General features: G+C 34.1%; 1 protein-coding gene and 1 non-coding gene across 2 annotated transcripts in view; one reads left to right on the plus strand and one right to left on the minus strand.

The window, feature by feature from the left end:
- The window catches only part of LOC120591139 (sodium/hydrogen exchanger 9B2), a 41,986-nt gene that overhangs the window by 18,377 nt on the left and 5,757 nt on the right, over positions 1–17,852 (minus strand). The window contains exons 2-7 of the mRNA XM_039848722.1: positions 12,657–12,791; positions 11,784–11,964; positions 6,800–6,970; positions 3,787–3,929; positions 2,798–2,925; positions 1,883–2,058 (exon numbers count right to left, since the gene is read on the minus strand). Of these exons, the coding sequence (XP_039704656.1) occupies positions 1,883–2,058; positions 2,798–2,925; positions 3,787–3,929; positions 6,800–6,970; positions 11,784–11,964; positions 12,657–12,746 (889 nt within the window). The 5' untranslated portion in view covers positions 12,747–12,791. The remainder of the gene's footprint in view (positions 1–1,882; positions 2,059–2,797; positions 2,926–3,786; positions 3,930–6,799; positions 6,971–11,783; positions 11,965–12,656; positions 12,792–17,852) is intronic.
- Positions 16,294–16,412, plus strand: LOC120591325 (5S ribosomal RNA). Its single transcript, XR_005649877.1, has one exon. It is a non-coding gene; the product is annotated as a 5S ribosomal RNA (ribosomal RNA).

The raw sequence follows: 17,852 nt of genomic DNA on the forward strand, positions 1-17,852 counted from the left end.
TCACAGTAAATTATTTACTAAGAATGTGTAGAAAGTAACTGATTACTTTCAGTCTCTTGTATAGTAAGGTTGTTTTGAAAAAAAAAAGAAAGACTTCTTGGGCCCCACCTCTGAAAATTCTGATTCAGTAGGTCTGGCAGGGCTTGGGATCTACATTTTAAAGAGGTTCCATATAGTTCCAATCTAAAAGGTCTAAGGACTGTACTTAGGGGAATAGGGCGAGGGAACATTGTCAAGGAGTAAGGTTTTTAAAGGTATCTACAGCCTCTATCTCCCCCCAGATTATAAAATTTCAAGCAGACCCTCCCCACTGCCCTCCCTGCCCCTGCTCTTCCCTTCTCCCCTGTGATTCTAATGCAAACTCTGTTGCTCTTATTAAAGAAAAAATCATAGGACTAAAATGGTATCACTGTGTTAAAGGCCATGATACCAAACCTAGATCTGATATCTGATTTAATTGCAGTTTCAACCTCTCTCAGAAATATAATTTTGATTAACCAGTCTCAAATTTCCTGTCATGTGGGCCCTCTCCATCCTCCATAGAAAGAATAGGCAATCCGCATAATATAAACCCTTGCCTTCCCCACCCCATAAAAAAGACATTTTAGTCTAAAAATAATTTCTTTTCTTTTGTGAATAGCTCCTTGCCCTACTCTTCTTTTTATAACAATCTTCCACTTTGTATAACCCCTCAGAGTGCACTTCTAGTTGCTAAATGGGATGCTGCCCAATTCATGAATCACTTAATAAAGCCAATTAGATCTTCAAATTTACTTGGCTGAAATTTGTTTTTTAATACTCTAAAGCCACATTTTCCATTCCCAAAGGTTCTGATTTAATTGGTCTAAGGTAGGGCCCACATATAAATATTTTTTAAATCCACCTCCACCCCAGGTAATCCTAGTGGGTAGCTGGGGCTGAGAATCACCATTGTTTTAAAGGTTTACACCAAGAACGCAGTGAGAACATAAGTTTGGATAGGCACAGTGGAGTTAAAATAGTATAATAAGATTTGACTTATTAGGGAATTCTCATTGGTTCTTGAACAAGCAAGTTACACTATGAAAGCCATGTTTTGATAATATTAATTTACCAGTGAGACACCACAGGGACTGGATGTAAGGCAACTGGGACAATGGGAAGAGGTAAGATTCTAGGTAATCGATATAATCACAAAATGGTAAGATAACTACCAGGGGGTGGAGAGAGAATACATAACTTTCTAAGCTGTGTTCCCACTAAATAGTCTGAAGCTAAATTTAGCTACAATTACGTTTTATAAATAATATGAAATTGCAAATCTTATCTTCCAATCTTGGACATAGATTAAAAAATGAACTGAAGTGTGTGCTGTGCCAAAGGACATAAGTTGTTGAATAATAGTGGGAGAAAAAAATGCCTTAAGTTCCTTAAAACAAAATAAATCCATACCAGACACATACTAAGTATTAATGATACTTATTGAAATCACTACTGTTATTACCCATAAAATGTTAAAGATGAGAGAATAAGAGTTGTTCCTTCCACTTAGACAGCTATTATTTGTGCTCATTGAAAAATCTACTCATCCCTGTGTGAAGTCTTCAAGATTAACCTTTCCCAGATAGATCCATACAGAAATTGTTCTCCTCTAAACTTGCCTACTCTGCATCTCCCCTTAATGCATTTCCTTTACTTCTTGAGCAGTCTGTGTCTAGAGGGAGAAGGGAATAAAGATAGGAAGCTAGTGGTTCTTCCTTAGGTACAGAACTAACTCTTAGAATTGCTTTCTCTATTTTAGTTTGCCATAATCAATCATCAAACAAATATACTATGTTTATAATATCATAATCTATGCCTTTACAGCTCACGAGAACATCACGTAGTAAATTGATCAGTTTACCTGTGGAAAAGGCCATGCCCAAGCATGTGTTGAAGCCAGTGATGGCCAGAATGTCATCAAAGCTTCCAGCAGCCATGAGTAAGGTCGGGACACCTTTTTCAACACCATATCCTCCTCCCTGCAAAAGGAGCATTGAAGGCACCACAACAGCTGGAGAGACAGCACCTAAGACAAAACTAAGCAGGCAGCACTTTAAACATTTACAATTGTACCTTACTCATCATCATTACTATTATTGAAATTATGATAACCTTTACTCGTTTAGAGATCATACTTTAATTAGTCTTTCCAATGACAGTGATACACCAAACCAGAAATATCCCCACACACACACGTTCTAAAGAATGCTTTTTCAAAGTTTGGCCACGGGCAACCTGAACTGGAAGCACTTTGGTTGCATACACACACACACACACGCGCGCGCGCGCGCGAACACACGCATGCACACACACACACATATCACATTATATATATATCTTTATCTCTCATAGCCTGCATTAAAAGTAAGAACTGACAGTGGAAGGAAGAGACAGCAGAATCACGTAATCACAATAGTGTGGTGACAGAAGGAGGAAAACAGTGCTAATTGCTGATCATTATTGATTTATTTATTATCCTTTATGCAGACTTTGAGATCTCGCAGCTCTCTCTCCAGAAAGTGTAGGTAAAAGTCCATTACTTCCTCAATACTTTGAGTTATTATAACTGTCAAAGTTAGCACCTATAATGCCATATACTATATTTTGAAATAATAATATTTATATGCTAGAATAGTAATAGCAACAATATTATGCTGGAATATCCATGTTGTATTTTCTGATGTCCTTAAGAAAATGTTATGCATTCTCTTGTGCAGAATCAGAGAAAGTCCTAAATGTCCGTGCATATGTTCATATGACAAGAAAAAATCATTACCCCAGTATAAATCCCCATTGCCATGGTAAACCCATCAGGAAATGGGCAAGAAGAGCAGACGTGCATGCCTCCACAAGACAAGGACCCATGGATAATCGTATACAAACACCCTTCAACTTCTTCAGGGCCTGAAATATAAAAATAGACGTACTAAAATACTACTCTAAAGACGTGCAGAGAAAATGACATTAAATGTCTTTTCTTCAGTATTCCGACCATGTCTGGATCATGATGAATTTTCCAGATAATGAGTTTTTAACAAACATTTCAGTATTCTAAGCGTTTCAGAGATAGCTTATTTAGTCCTCAGAGCAACCCTATGATACAGGTAAATTATTATTACCATTTTTAGATGTCCTCATTTAAAAAGGCACAAGTTAAAGTTATTTGCCCAAGATTATGAAATTAATGAGTGGCGAAGCTCAGTTTGAACCCAGGAAGGCTGCTCTAGGGTCTGTGCTCACAATCGCGACACTAGCTGATTTACCCACCTTGGTGTTAGCTTAATGTATAATTTGTGGCTGGAGAATGAACCTAAGGTAAAGACCTTCATCCCCAAGAACATTCATTCCTGCATTCAAACACATACATAAAAAAAAAAGCATACTTGAGACTTATTCTTTATATTAGGCAGTTTCCCGAGCTAGTATAGTTAGCCCTAGACACTCGTATAGGGCTTCGTACACCAAAACTATGCCATCTCTCTCATGACCATTATTTACATCTATGGCCTTCTCATCAGAGAAAGAGGGAGGGGACTTTATTCTTCTTAGAGCTGTCCCCAGACAGACAGTAACTCTACCTTTCTCCAAGAAAGAGCATGGGAACATCTTCTAGGGATACTCTTGCAAGAAATAAATTTCATTCTCTTCTTGAGAATGCCACACAAAGTGTCCACATTCATTTCTTAAATCTCAATAATTCTAAATAATTTCAGCATCAGAGAAACAAAATCCCTAGTCAACAGTTAAAAATTTATACTTCAGTACCTTTGAATCAAGCCCAAGGCCAGCGCGAACCAATATGACAGACAGGGCTATGCTTCTCAAAGCAGAAGACCACTTGTGCTTGATCTGTACATTATCACTGATGACAGGAATATTTCTGATGAGAAATCCAGCAAGCAGCATGCCTAGAATGGAGAAGTCAAACAACTTTTTAGTTAGTTTTCAAATACAAAAAATATTTTTTTGGCACTTCAGGTGTGAAAGAGACTACCTTATAATTCCAGGAACCACTTCCTTTAGCTTCGTACTTAGATAAAATTACTTTAAACTTTAATTAAAAAATTAAAATACTATGGTAAAATAGAGGAGCTAAGAAAATCCTTTAATGCACAGATAAAAATGATAGATTGGAATAATTAATAATCCTAAATAACTGAAGCTGAAAAGGAAAAACAAAATGTAGTATTTAGATAGAAAGTGTGATCAAAGTCTAAATATAAAATGTTTTAATACAACGCCCAATTCAGTCACCCGTTTGTGTGCAAATAGAAAACAGCTCCTAAAATTATTTGTTATGCCAGATTACCTGAGATATCAGTAAATACCTCTATGGGCTCTATTTTAACTTCAAACCAGATAATTTAATAAAAACACATAACCTGCTTTGCAAAGGCTTAGAAGTGAGTTATGATTAAACGGATTGACTGTCATGTCAGCTGGTGACTTATTCAGTATTTAGGACACTGTAGTAGGTATTAGAGATAATAATGAACAAGGACTCAGTACACACCTCAACAAGCTTTCAGCCTCTGGGGGGCAAGACAAACTGAAAGTCTCAGTTTTACGGAAGTATGAGGAGGCGTTGTACGAGCTGAGAGGAGGGCTGAGTCAGAGGGTCCAAAGAAGGGAAAGGCAATGAGAGGTTGGGGAGTTGAGAAGTTTATGGGAGAGACAGCAGTTTTTTCGAACATATGACGAGAAAGTGTGACACCTTCTGGGAACTCCAAGTAGTTGAGTGGGACCAAGGGAGCTGAGTTGTGGTGAGAGAATTCTGCCATTGTTGATACCATGTGCCCACACACAAAGGGAAAGATTCCGCCATCAGACTTGGCTTCTGTCTTTCCTTCTTCTCCAGGAGGACCCTCCTCTTACCATGTCCTTATAAGCACCACATATTAAATGACTAAAATTTACTAAAGTTGGGGTGCTTTGTATGTAAGCTACGAGAATAGAGGTGAATTACAAGTATAGCTTTTTGTGACTTGCTCCAGACACATTAAGCAAGGAAGCATCACTTCCAGGCATCTCTCATCACTGCCATTTAATCTAGAAGAATATCTTAAATGTTTTGAATTCTGTAGTCTTCTTCTAGAATTCTGGAAAGTATGAACTAGCCTATAATAGCTGATTTTGAAAGAATAATGATAATATATGTTCGTGATACCATTAAAACATTACAGACAAGGGTAAAATGCCCTACCCCAACTGCAACATTCTGTCTTCATTTCCAAAGGTTTCCACTGTGAAGGGTTATTTGTACCCTTCCACAAAGTTTCTATATCTATTTAAGCATCCCTGTGTGTATGTGTGTGTGCTGTGTGTGCTCTTTTTTGTGTCGGACACAAATGGAAGCATATTTATATACCATTGTGCAACTTGGTTTTCTTTCCACTTAACCATATATCATGGACGTATTATCAATGAAGCATATATATATATATATTTGCCTTATTTTTTAATAGTTGCAACAGTATCTCACTGTTTAGAAATATCATAATTTTGGGACCAGTAATGGACCAGTTCATATACCAAGTATTGATTAAGCACTTACAATCTGCCAGACTCTTCTGATACCCTTGTAATACAGAGGTGAGCTAGGCCAACAAGTCCCTTGTTCTATGGAACTTACATATTTGTAGGTTTGTACAAGAATTTACACAGGATAACTCCTAGAAGTGAAAATGTTAGAATCCAGGGCATAGCTATATACCATTCTTATAGATATTGATGAATTTCTGGCCAAAAATGTTGCACTAACCTTATATTTCATTAATATGTCAATAGTAATGTACTGAAACTTAAAATGTGGATCGAAACCAGTCCTAGATTGACTATAGCATAGAACTACTTGAAATTAAAAGGAATAATAATCTTATAAGAACTCAAAAATACGTTAACAGTTTCTTTAGAAGTTTTAGGGGAAATGGGAAAGCATTTTTATTCCCAAAATGAATGTGTAAACAATTTCTCTGGGACACCGTCCTTTTTGTCAATGAGCTGGATTGACGTGGCCACCTGACTGTGATTTGGCAGGTGTCTCTCTCACTCCCTTGGTTGTGAAGAACATCTTTGTTAACTATTTTTTTCTCCTTAATTTGTATTATAAAATTGTTTAACTATGCCAAAATTATCAATGCATGGTCAATCTTATTTCATCTACTCCCAAGTTATTTTGAAGCGAATCCTTATTGAAAAAAATTAGCCAAGAAGTCACTCACATCACTAATGAACGAGTATAGTGTCACCACGAATGTTGGTTGATATTTTTATTTATGTTAATGAATAAGATAAAAATGAAACAATAAAAATTCTTGTTGGAACTTCACTCATGTATCAATGATATGAGTAACTTATAATATATCCAATATACATGATTTATAGCATTTGCTGATTTCTGTAGTGTAGATACTTCCACCATGGCCTATGTTAAGCTACCAACATGATATTACTGGCACATCATTATACAGTATTTCCATAATCTCAAGAACAGAGATAAGGAGAAATATAGTATAATAATAAGAACTGACCAGTTTTGAGTATTTACTGCTCTTGTGTTTAATGCAAGTTATACAGTTGTAAGTATATATAATTTAACTTTTTGAAATCACAATGTTAAAGAACTGTTTCAAAAAACTTGAAGTTTCACAGCTTTTAGCTCTAGCACAGAAAATATAGAAATAGTTTATGCCTTTATCTCCTAAACTTTCCAAATGGCTTTTTAAAATATGATTTACTCTGGAAAAAATAAAATAAAATAGGCATGTTTAGCACTTACCAAGAAGAGGAGGCAATGGAGGCAAGGCAGGTAACTTAATGAACCCCAAAAGTTTACCTCCAATGATGGCACAATAAAAAAGGATTATAATTCCAAATAGGTTTCCTCCAGGAAGGCATTCGCTGCCGGTAATTGACCAAACTACAGCCCACAGAAGAACAACGATGGTAACTGAAATAAACCAGGAAAACTAGTTTCTATTAATAAGTTGTCATATGAAGGTTTTAATAAAATCTAAAAAGTTTTAAAATAAATATTGAATACATATAAAAATACTTATAATCATGTATAAGTTTTAAAGAACATCACTAATATGAATAACTGGGTAATTACCAACCATCTCAAGAAACGGGATATTACCAGTGGTTTTGAATCCACCAATGTGCCGTTCCTAATCCCATACTCCATTTCCCTTCATGTTGCCAGAAAAAAAATACTACCTTAATTTTTTTTTACCATTTCCTTATTTTTAAAAATAATTTTACCATAAATATGTCACTAGTTAATATTAAAAAGAGAAATAATCACTATCTTTACCCTCTTCACAGGAACATGAGAATACTTGAACAATTGCATTCTAGTATTTTAGTCCTGCTTTGAATTAAACATTATTGTTTCTTTTCTATAGTCAATGTTTGTTTAGAATTACCCACATACTTACCTATTTTTTAAATCATCATTCGTTATGGCATCCCACATTTTTCATCTGGGACAATTATTTTGTTGCCTGAAGTATTCCCTTTAGTAGAGGCATGTTTGTTAGAAAGTGAAATACATTTCCCTATTTGAAAACCTTTTGTTTTTCACAATTATACACCAAACATAGAAAGGCTCATGAAAAAATCAGAGTTGGGAAAACCACTTAAAACTCAAAACTTGTGACCAAAGCACTAACAAAAACAATAATCCTAATAAAAATACCAACAGTTAAATCTCCACTGACTTTTGGATCTCCCACTGTCAGTCTTGTCTTCATAGACTAAAATCCCAGAACCACACTTCCAGTTATAAGATGTAGAATCTTGAGGGCTTTGCTTTAAATAGAGAGGAGTTGCATCAAAATCTGATCCAGATTGTAGTCTTCTCCAACAATCAAATGTTGTTTTAATGTTTGCTTTTATTAACTGAGAGAAAAGTTTGGGCAGCATCTTCACCTGTACTGTTAGCTTCTTCATTAAACAGCTTAATGTTGTGGAAAGTTTAAAAGTCTTTGAAGTCCCTAAATCAGCAATTAAGTGCCTGAAAAGAAAGCTCTTCCACAGTGATTTTAGCTTTTTAAAAGGTCCTAGTGTTAGTAAGGCTTTATCTTTAATTGTAGGAAAGCATATACCTAATTTTTTTTTTTTTGTGGTTTTCAATTCACTTTGCATTCATTTCTATTGCTTGATGATGCAACATATTAATGTGCCAGGAAAAGTTATGTAGAAAAATGCAAATTGCATATTACATTGATATAATTCCCTATTTACCATTGCATATGATCTGATTCATGGTACAGAAACACTTTGTAGCAGAGTATGCTATATTTCACTTTAGAATCTGTTGATAGTAAATTCTGTTTTATCTGGAATTATCTTTATTCTCATTTATAAAAGATAGTTGTTGGGGGTATACAGTTCTAGGTTAAGAGTTACTTTCTGTAAATTCCTTGAAAATATTATTCCTTGGTTTTTTTTTGACTTTCACTATTGCTAATTTTAATTTTGAGTTTAATTTCAGCTCTTTTAGAGTATTTTTCTTTGGATATTTTTAAGTATGTTGTGTTTAGGTGTGGCTTCTGCTTGGTTTGCTTAGTTTTTATGCTTTTCGTCTATTCTAGAAAATTCGGTCTTTATTTCTTCAAATATTTCCTCTTCCCCATTCTTCCTAGTCTCTTTTTCTGGAAATATGATTAGAGAGTCACACTCTTTTCTCCGTGTTGCTAACCCTAGTTTCCGTATTTTCCATCTATGTCTGTATGTACTGTGTTCTAGATAAGCTCTTCAGATCTATTAGCTAGTTCATCAATTATCTTTTCACTCAATCTACTGCCTAATCCAGCCACTGAGTTTTCAATTTCAATTATTGTACTATATCTTTCATTTCGAGAAATTCAATTTGGTTCTTGTTAAATATCTGTGTTCATTTTTAAAATAGTTACATGTTGGGTACTCATATTTGCTATCTCTTCCTTAACTTTATGGATATCAAGAATATTTTATATTCTAGTTTCTGAAAAAGCAAAATTTCCAAAATCTGTTTCCTTCGGCATGTTGTGATTTTTTGTTTGTATTTTTGTGATAGTGACCTCTTCCTTGGAACTTTATCTCTGAAAATTGTTGGAGCCTTAAGCTGAATGTGAGTTTTGCCAGATAGGATCTGAATTCACTTCTACCATGTGCTTAGAAGTTTATAATCCAGGACTGCTTATAGACATACTTTTAGCTTGATTTTTTTTTCTGTGAATTTGGAGCACAAATCAGCATGAATTACACATTTTTAGTGGAGGTTTTCCCCTTCCCAGCCAGCACCCCAACTGAGACAGATAGGTTTAGTTGCAGGCCGCATCTACAGGGCAAGTTTACCCTAAATTCACTATCACACTGGGTTCCAACTTCATGTGGGTGAAGGAGAATGATTTCTCCTATTAAACTTCTTCTAACCCAGGCAGGCTCTAGCATCGCCTCCTATACTCCTTAAAATGAATCTCACGTTCATTGGCGTTTTGCAGAAGACTCCAGGGTAAAACCCAGATTGAGTATTTCTTTATCTTACTTATACTTTGTTTTGGTGTCTGATGATTTCCTGTTTTCTTGACAGATAAAAGGTTCATTTAAAAAGACTTGAAATATTTTTTCAGATGTTTTCATTGGTATAAGTGAAAAGATTGTTCACTGTGTTTTGTCTATCATATAGAGATTGAATTCAATGTCCCAGTACAGCCTTACAGAATTATTTCACATCTTCTAGGTTTATGATGCTATTACAGTAAAATAACTAAGTGGCCTTCAGCATTTTCCAACTGGCTATAAAGCCCGAAATTTCTATGCAGTATTAGAGGTATAACGGGAAAGCAGGAATTGCCAGCTACTAAATTTTACTTTATCACAGAATAAACCCAATTTTATACTAAATTCAGAAAGGTAGAATTAGGAGTTTTCCACTTCAAGGAACTTTAATATATCATACATGAGATCTGGTTATGTACTTATTGATAGGATCAAATGATTACTGTGTCAATAATTATATATGGGTAGTATACTTGGCCAATAAATATATATTGGTAATATAAATTATATATTGATGGGAATAAATAAATATTGTCAATAATTACATTTTTTCCATTTTAAGACCGCTGATTTTAAAATCTCTAACTTTCCTTTCCTTTCTCATTTTCAAAATGCAGTTCTAAATACATAGTAAATATACATTTATAAGGTGTCTCTTAAATCATTTAATTCAGTTAATAATTTACTTTTCATTTACAACTTTGGAAAATTATATTTTCACATGTAAGATTTACTTCTTAAGAATACCTACATATACTGAATAGGCAGAAGAAAGAATATAGAAAAAATAATTCTTGTAAACCTCAGGAATAGAAGTACAGGAAAACAAGTGAAGAGGTGTTTATATACTGTGAATCACACTTCTCTGGCAGCTTATGGACAATAATGATAGAATTTTAAAAAAATGAGCATCAAAATCACATCATTCATTTATGCCCTTACCTTATGTCAATCTGTTATCTGTTTTACTATAAATGCTTTAACTAGAAATGGACCATAATTTGAATGGTAAAAGTTTTAAAAAATAACAAAAAGGACAGAAAGTATATTAAATGATCTGTTGCAGTATTAACTAGTGTATATTTTGGAACATGGTTTTATCTTTGTTTTAAATAAAGTTTGAGATTTTTTTCTCATGCTAGTTTAGAAGCTTACCTAATTTCATTGAAAACATATCTAGAGCCTAAAATGTAATGTATTATACTTGGCTTCCATTGCCCCAGTTAAGAATGGTAAAAATACTTTCAGAGCTCCCAAATAAAACACAGCTATAGAGAAATGAGTCTAATTTTTCAGTAAACATAACTTTTAGCTCAAACATGTTATATTCATCAACATATTTACTTTGGGAGGCATTATGTTTATTCCAATGAAGCTGTTATTCTTCAACACGATTTTTGAAATTGTCTTTAAATTTGTCTTTTTAGACAATTTTCAACCCCTTCTTTTTACTACTATTCTACATATCCACCAACATACATAATAGACACGAACACACACATTTCTTTTAAAACAAAAACAGCAGTATTCAATTTGAACATCCATTTATATTTATCAAATTGATATCAGAATGTTTGGCCGCCTCCAAAATCCAAATTTATTCCTAAAAGACAAATATATCCCAACCTGAACAATATTCAAAATCATACTGAGAAAAATTCCCAAAGAAAAATCCCCAGGATATTATAAGTAATAATAGCTCTATTGTAATAAGTTGAAATGCAAACCAAGATCCCTACTCATAAAATGACAATATTCATTCAGAAGTATAAACTGAACTATGTTCTCTTAAACATTAGTTCCATTACCTAACAATAATAACAATCAACATTTATGCAGTGTGTTTCTGTTTACAAGTGATTTCTCAATAACTTTTCTTACTGGAGCCCTAACATTATCCTGTGAAATTACTCAGATACAGAAAAGGAAAAGGTCCTTGATCTGTGTTCCTTTCCTCTTTTTGATGGCTAGAATGGTGGTGACCACAGTGCTCTTAGAAGCCCCATGTCAAGAATGGTGGAGCCCTTCAGCCTGAGCCCCTGAATGACTGAGTAGAGCAGAGCTACGTGCCATTATAAATTGTTCACCTAATAGTTTTTATGTAAGAGAAGTAAACTTCTTTTTGTCCTTCAAACTGTAGTATTTTGTAATCTTCCATGTACAACAACTTCATCTTTTATCCTTCCTTTCTTAAATCATCCTTACCGTTTACATACCATCTGTTATTACTTTATCCAGTGAACCATGTGGAGGGCAAGAGAATGTTTGCCTTAGTCTTTGAAAACAAGTAGATTCAGTTGTTGTTGCTTGTAGCCTTTTTTCACTGCTATTCAAAAGGTTACTTCCTTCTGTTGGTTCATTTCTATCTATACCTTTGAGATTCATTACTGTTTCCTCCTGTGATTAAAGCAATTTAAAAAAATTCCTTAAAAGTGTATATTTGGTACACGTTTTTTTTTTTAGTTACTGAGCTATCATATCACAAATCAAATTCTCATTACTAGAATCAAGGCTAACACTTTACAGGGTAAATGAACAGATTTATTACTAGCTAATCAGCTAATGCTTGGAATAAGAACTATGTGGAATATTTACCACTGAGTGACTATTTATATCATTATAAATGCTTGAGTCACATAAAAGTTCATTGTGTTTTGCAATACTGGGTTTAAAAATTAGCCTATTTAAGATATGATGCAAGGCAATAGTAAATATATAACAGTAGTTCAGAAAAAGATGACTATCTGTGGCGAAAACCAATTCACATTCATTCATCTACTTGAATTTAAGCAATAAAAAGAGAGAAGGAAGAAACCAGAATCATACTAGGGGTTAGGCTGAGAACACAAAGACATTCACAGGTTCTCCATTTTTCCAGCTTCATGTTGGGTCAGCTGCTAATGACTATCTGGGGAAACTGGTAGTCATACACAGCTTAAGCAGTAAGAGTTTGAGGATTAAGAATGGGGAAGATGGTTAACTGAGTGAATAGAGAAGGAGGACAACACAATTCCAATAAAGATTTGGAAACATAAAGTTTATTCCTTAAGGAAATAGTTGGGATGTTCTCCCTTTGATCATAGATTTACCTGTGTTTCTTGATATGTAGAGACTGCGTGATTCACCCCTGTGGATGGTTTCAAATCTTCACGTTCAATTGTCTTATCTTCATCTCCCATGATTTATAATTAAGAATAAGATGACAAATGGATGAGGAATAAGATCTGTTTTGAAGAAAAACAGTATAGTTATAGAACAGCAATTTTAGGTTTAAACAAATAAACAGCAATTTGAGCATTTTAAATGAATGAACTATACTTATTTTGTCCCTTAGAACTCTGAGTGGTTAAAATACTTTAGATTATTCTCAGTTTTCAATTGCTAATCTTTTCTTGGATTACAATATTTTATCCTAATTCTTATCTACCTCTTACTTCTCTTGAAAAAGCCTTTGTTGATCATCATACTTTTATATGATTTCTTTCCTGTCCTTTTTTTTTTGAGTTTTACTTCAAATATTCCAATATTACCATTAAATAATCCTCTCTAATGGGCCAACTCAATGAATCAGAAAGGCTACAAGTAATTTTCCAATGTCGATATGAGAAGATGAGTCATCAAAGAGAAATTTATGGATTCCATCATTTTCAGAGAAACTGGAGTGATTAATTCCTGCCTGGTTCTTATTTCCAAATTAAAGTAAAAAATATAACAATATTGATTTGAGTAACCACAATGTCTTAGACACTGTAATAAGTGCTATGGTAGTCACATGCTAGCTATTGTGGGCAACTCAAAGATATCAAAACACATTTTCTTTTGTTCTCTATAGGCTTACAGTGTGCCAGAAAAAAAAGAAAAATAAACTTATATGAAGTAACTAAAAATCCTGTAGAGCAGGCCTACAGGTTGCTCCATAAACACCCACTTCAATCTCTTCTCCCTAGGCTTCCTATGCTATATAGGCTGAGCACCAAGCATTCGAATTCCTAGCCAATTTGTAGGGAGAGGTGGCCAAGTGTCACAGCTGTCTGTAATGAGACATAAGAGGGAGTCCCTGGGGAGGGCTTTGATTCTCAAACAATAAAGCAAGGCTTTCAAGAATCACTGTTTACCCTTTGTCCTCCAATATTTCCCTTTCTTCTTCCTCAAATGTAGATACACTACCTGGAGGGCCAGCAGCCATCTTCCAACCATGAGAGTAAAAGGCCCTATGCCAAAGAGAGTAGATAAATAAAATAGGATGAGCTGATTCCTTGACTACATCCTTGAGTTGCTCCATCAGTCTAGGACTGCCAAGATTTGAGGTAGTCGTTTACACCGCTATCAGTCGAATTTTCTTTTTACTAGTAACCAAACTTATTCCTAATGCAACAGATATGATGAATATTACAATAGAGGTACAAACTACAAACTTTGGTACAACCAAAGAGAAAATTATATGAGAGAAGGGAAAATTGAATTAAATACATATTTGAGTGCCTAATATGTCCCAGGCACTATGCTAGGCCATAAACACAGGGGTCAATTAGACAAGACTCCTGCCTCAAGGAATCATTTTCAACATTAGCCAGAGTGACATCTCAAAAACCTTTATTTTGATTTTTATTATATATCATGTAAATACATATATATGATATATGTGTGTACATATGTATACATAATTGTTTAGATTTAAAAACTTACTCCAAAATTTAGACTTGTAATGAGAAAGAACAGCATTTGACAGGAAAATGTTGGTGTTAGAGAACCCTTGTCTTAAAGGCATAGATGCACGAAAGCTAGAGGAGAAACTTTGCTGGGTCATGCGGTGTGAGGCTGAGAGTGATGGGAGATGAGGCTAGAGAGTTAGGATATCATATCCCTGGCACTTGGCCTTCACCCTCTGTGGAGAATGACTCTTAATACCATAGTAAGTGACGAAGTCTGCTGGCTCTGGAGTTGGACAAACCTGGGCCTGAAGTTCAGCTCCATCACATATCAAATTGCATAACCTCTTTGTAACTAATTCCTTATCTATACGATGGAGACAAGGGTAATTCCAACCATGCATATGGTGAGCATTCAATAGTGTTGGTTATTAGCCACACAAACGCCTTCTCCCTAATTATCATGAATCTTTAAGAATCTTTTTGCCTTTCCTGTTAAGCAGGACAAAGTCTCACCAGTCTTAAAGAATTTACTTCTTAATCCCATTGATGACAGCTTCTTAATTAGGTGGATATAACACTCACCACTGTCATTTCTTCACCTTTTTCATTAGTAGAATTACATAAACTGTCGCTAATGTCACCTCCTTTATGAAATTCTCAAAATCAGCTAATTCTGCCACTTATGAAGAATATTTTTAAATAGTCAACAAGTATAAATGATTATTTCTAGTAGACATGAACTATTGGCTAAAATGAAATTTTTGAAAATTTATTTTATTAATGTTTTACTGGTTCTTTTTAACATAAACAATCATATCATAACTTGGTATGTTGTACAGTATATGCCATCTGTGGGAGTTTATATAGTTTTCTGTTCCCCGATTTCCCTATAATCTTTACCATGGAAGCCAAAGTACTTATTTGAGATCAGAGAGGTACTGAAGGGAGAAAGGTAAAATTAAACAGCAGTATTTTAATAAGTCCAGTAAAACAACTTACAACTAATTAGTCAACTCTTTATTTTCTGCTGTTTCCGTTTCCAAAAGAACACTTACACCACCTGTCTCAATTTAGAAGGCCAGTTAAATTTAGGAAAATCACAAAATGTAACCTTTATTTAAAGAAACTATGTTCATAATATTTACTGTTCACGATCATTGGGTATTGAAATTATAATATATATCTATTAAGAAGGCAGTTATGGCCAAAAAAAAAAAATCAGAAAATATGCAGAAATGACCTTTGAAGAGCCATAGGAAATGTCATGAAACCTATTAAAAAGTAGAAGGTTTATACTCCTTACTCATAGAGAGGCTTTCAAGGCCTCACTCAGAGTCTATTAACTTGTATTTTGAAAAGAATTCTAATGACTTTGCCCATTAGGTTTCCAAACTCTTGGAAGATATTACCAACTAAAATGTGGGAAGAGATTGTGGTAGAGGTAAACTGACAGCAGCACGAGTGACAGCTGACAATGAGATAGAAAAGATAGCAAAAGGCTACAAAATGTGGGAATAAATATCTTTTCCATAAGGGATATTTGTAGTTTTGGCCTGCCAAGCATTTCCCATCCCCCTTTTTTGGTAACAGCACACTCATTTTCTTTTGTGGTTGTCACGCCTCCCCTAAGAATCACAGTTTAATAATAAAAGTTGAAAAGGTATTTAGAAATTACCTAGTCTAATCTCTTTAATATTCAAAAGATAAAACTAAAATCTAAAATGGCTAAATAACTTTTTTCAGCTAACACAGCCAATATCAGTCAGGCCTCAGTAAAACTGCATAAAAATGAGTGAAACGAGATAGTTCTTTAATCTATATCTTTGACCTCATGACATTTCTACTAAATCACTGAATTATATTTTTACATTTTTTGCTGTAATATTTTGTTTAACAACCCAGACATATATACTTACAGTTAGTTTTAAGTTTGAAAACACATTCCACAATAAGTTTAAAAACACACTCTATAAGCAAATATAAATATTTTTATTTTCTACTTTATATTATCTTTAGCTTTACACTTTCCCATTGTTATAAATGTAATAGAGTTTATTATAAACAAAAAAATTAAGTCTACGGCCATGCCACTCTGAACATGCCCGATCCCATCTGATCTCAGAAGCTAAGCAGGGTTGGGCCTGGTTAGTACTTGGATGGGAGACCACATAGGAAGACCAGGTGCTGGAGGTGTTAAAAAAAAAAAAAAATTACTAACCCATTCAGGTTGCACAACATTGGTAACAAAATGAACAGAAATAAAACTTTTATCTATTCTCATGACAATATTGTTTACATATTCTGAATAACCAGCTAAGTGACAACTTACCACTTAAGCATGCCTTAAAAGTCTAAGAATTCAGGTACTTTTCTTTTTAAAATATTCAGTTAAAATCAGAGACTTTTGTACATTGGAAAATTATACTGAAAACTGGGAAGGCAAGGTATATTTTCGATACACACTAAAAGTGCCTATTCACTGTTTCTTTCTGCTTCTCCACCAAGATACTGTATTATTCAGACTGATACATAACTTGTAAACCAAGTTAGTAAAAGTTTATCCTGTGTCAAATGGTGAAATTGTATAGATTTCATAAATTCAGTAACTAACATGAATTCAAAGTTCTGTGACTCAAATATAGATTTCAATAAAAGAATGAGGTTGGATCTAAGCCAAGGGACATGGCTGTTCTGACTGTTGTGGTTGTGTAATTGCTTGTAGATTAGCAGGGCAAGTATTTTTTAAAGACATATGCAAAGGTTGTTGGCCACTCATGCTTCTTTTTAGCATTCCCAGTAACCAGAATTTCCTACAGGACTGAACCACACACTTAGAAACGATCTTGGCTTCGTTTAAGCTTTATTTTTCAGTATTAAGGATATATACCACCAAAATCATAGAGCTGTGGATTTCAAGGGAACAGTCTCCTTAGTCTTTCCTCCAAACTTGAGAGGGAACTGCAGATCAAAAATAACAGATGAACATGAGTTGTTCTGTATATGTATGTGTATATACATAAGGAAAAAACCCCTGTTAACAGTACTTATCTTTGGGGAAAGAAATGGAATTAGCATAGTTTTTATTCTCTATATTTTCAATTTTTATTTTCTCTATTTCTATATTAAGATTTTTGCAGTAAAATTTTCATATGCTATTTAAAATGCATTAAAAAAGAATTATGCAATTTTTAAAACTTTAGAGAATAGAAAGTGATACAGCTTTCTTTGGTAATAATATTTTTCATAGACAGAACCTGGTAATTTGATTTTAGGTAACTTAATCCCACCTTCCACAAAATAAGGTCTTTTTTTTTTTTTTTTGTGGCTTTCAAAGATGGGGAACTGCCTAGAATCTTCTATAATAGTCATTTTCAAATATTTTTAAGCCAAATATCTTTTATCAAATGAAACCTTATTCTGAAATCAACAAGTGGGACAGATAAAGATAGAGCTGCAGGACCCTGTCCACTCACTCACCTGTTCCTTTTGGCAAGTGAAGCACACATTGAAAACCACTTCTGTAAATATACTTTCATATACAGAGAGATGTTTATTAAATCAGCCTTCTCGTTTTCAGGTTATCTCAGTAACTAAATGGTTAAAAGTGCTTTCTGTAATGTTCCAGAGGAAATA

The sequence above is a fragment of the Pteropus medius genome, unplaced genomic scaffold, assembly GCF_902729225.1.
Source record: "Pteropus medius unplaced genomic scaffold, Ma_sr-lr_union100, whole genome shotgun sequence".
Lineage (NCBI taxonomy): Eukaryota > Metazoa > Chordata > Mammalia > Chiroptera > Pteropodidae > Pteropus > Pteropus medius.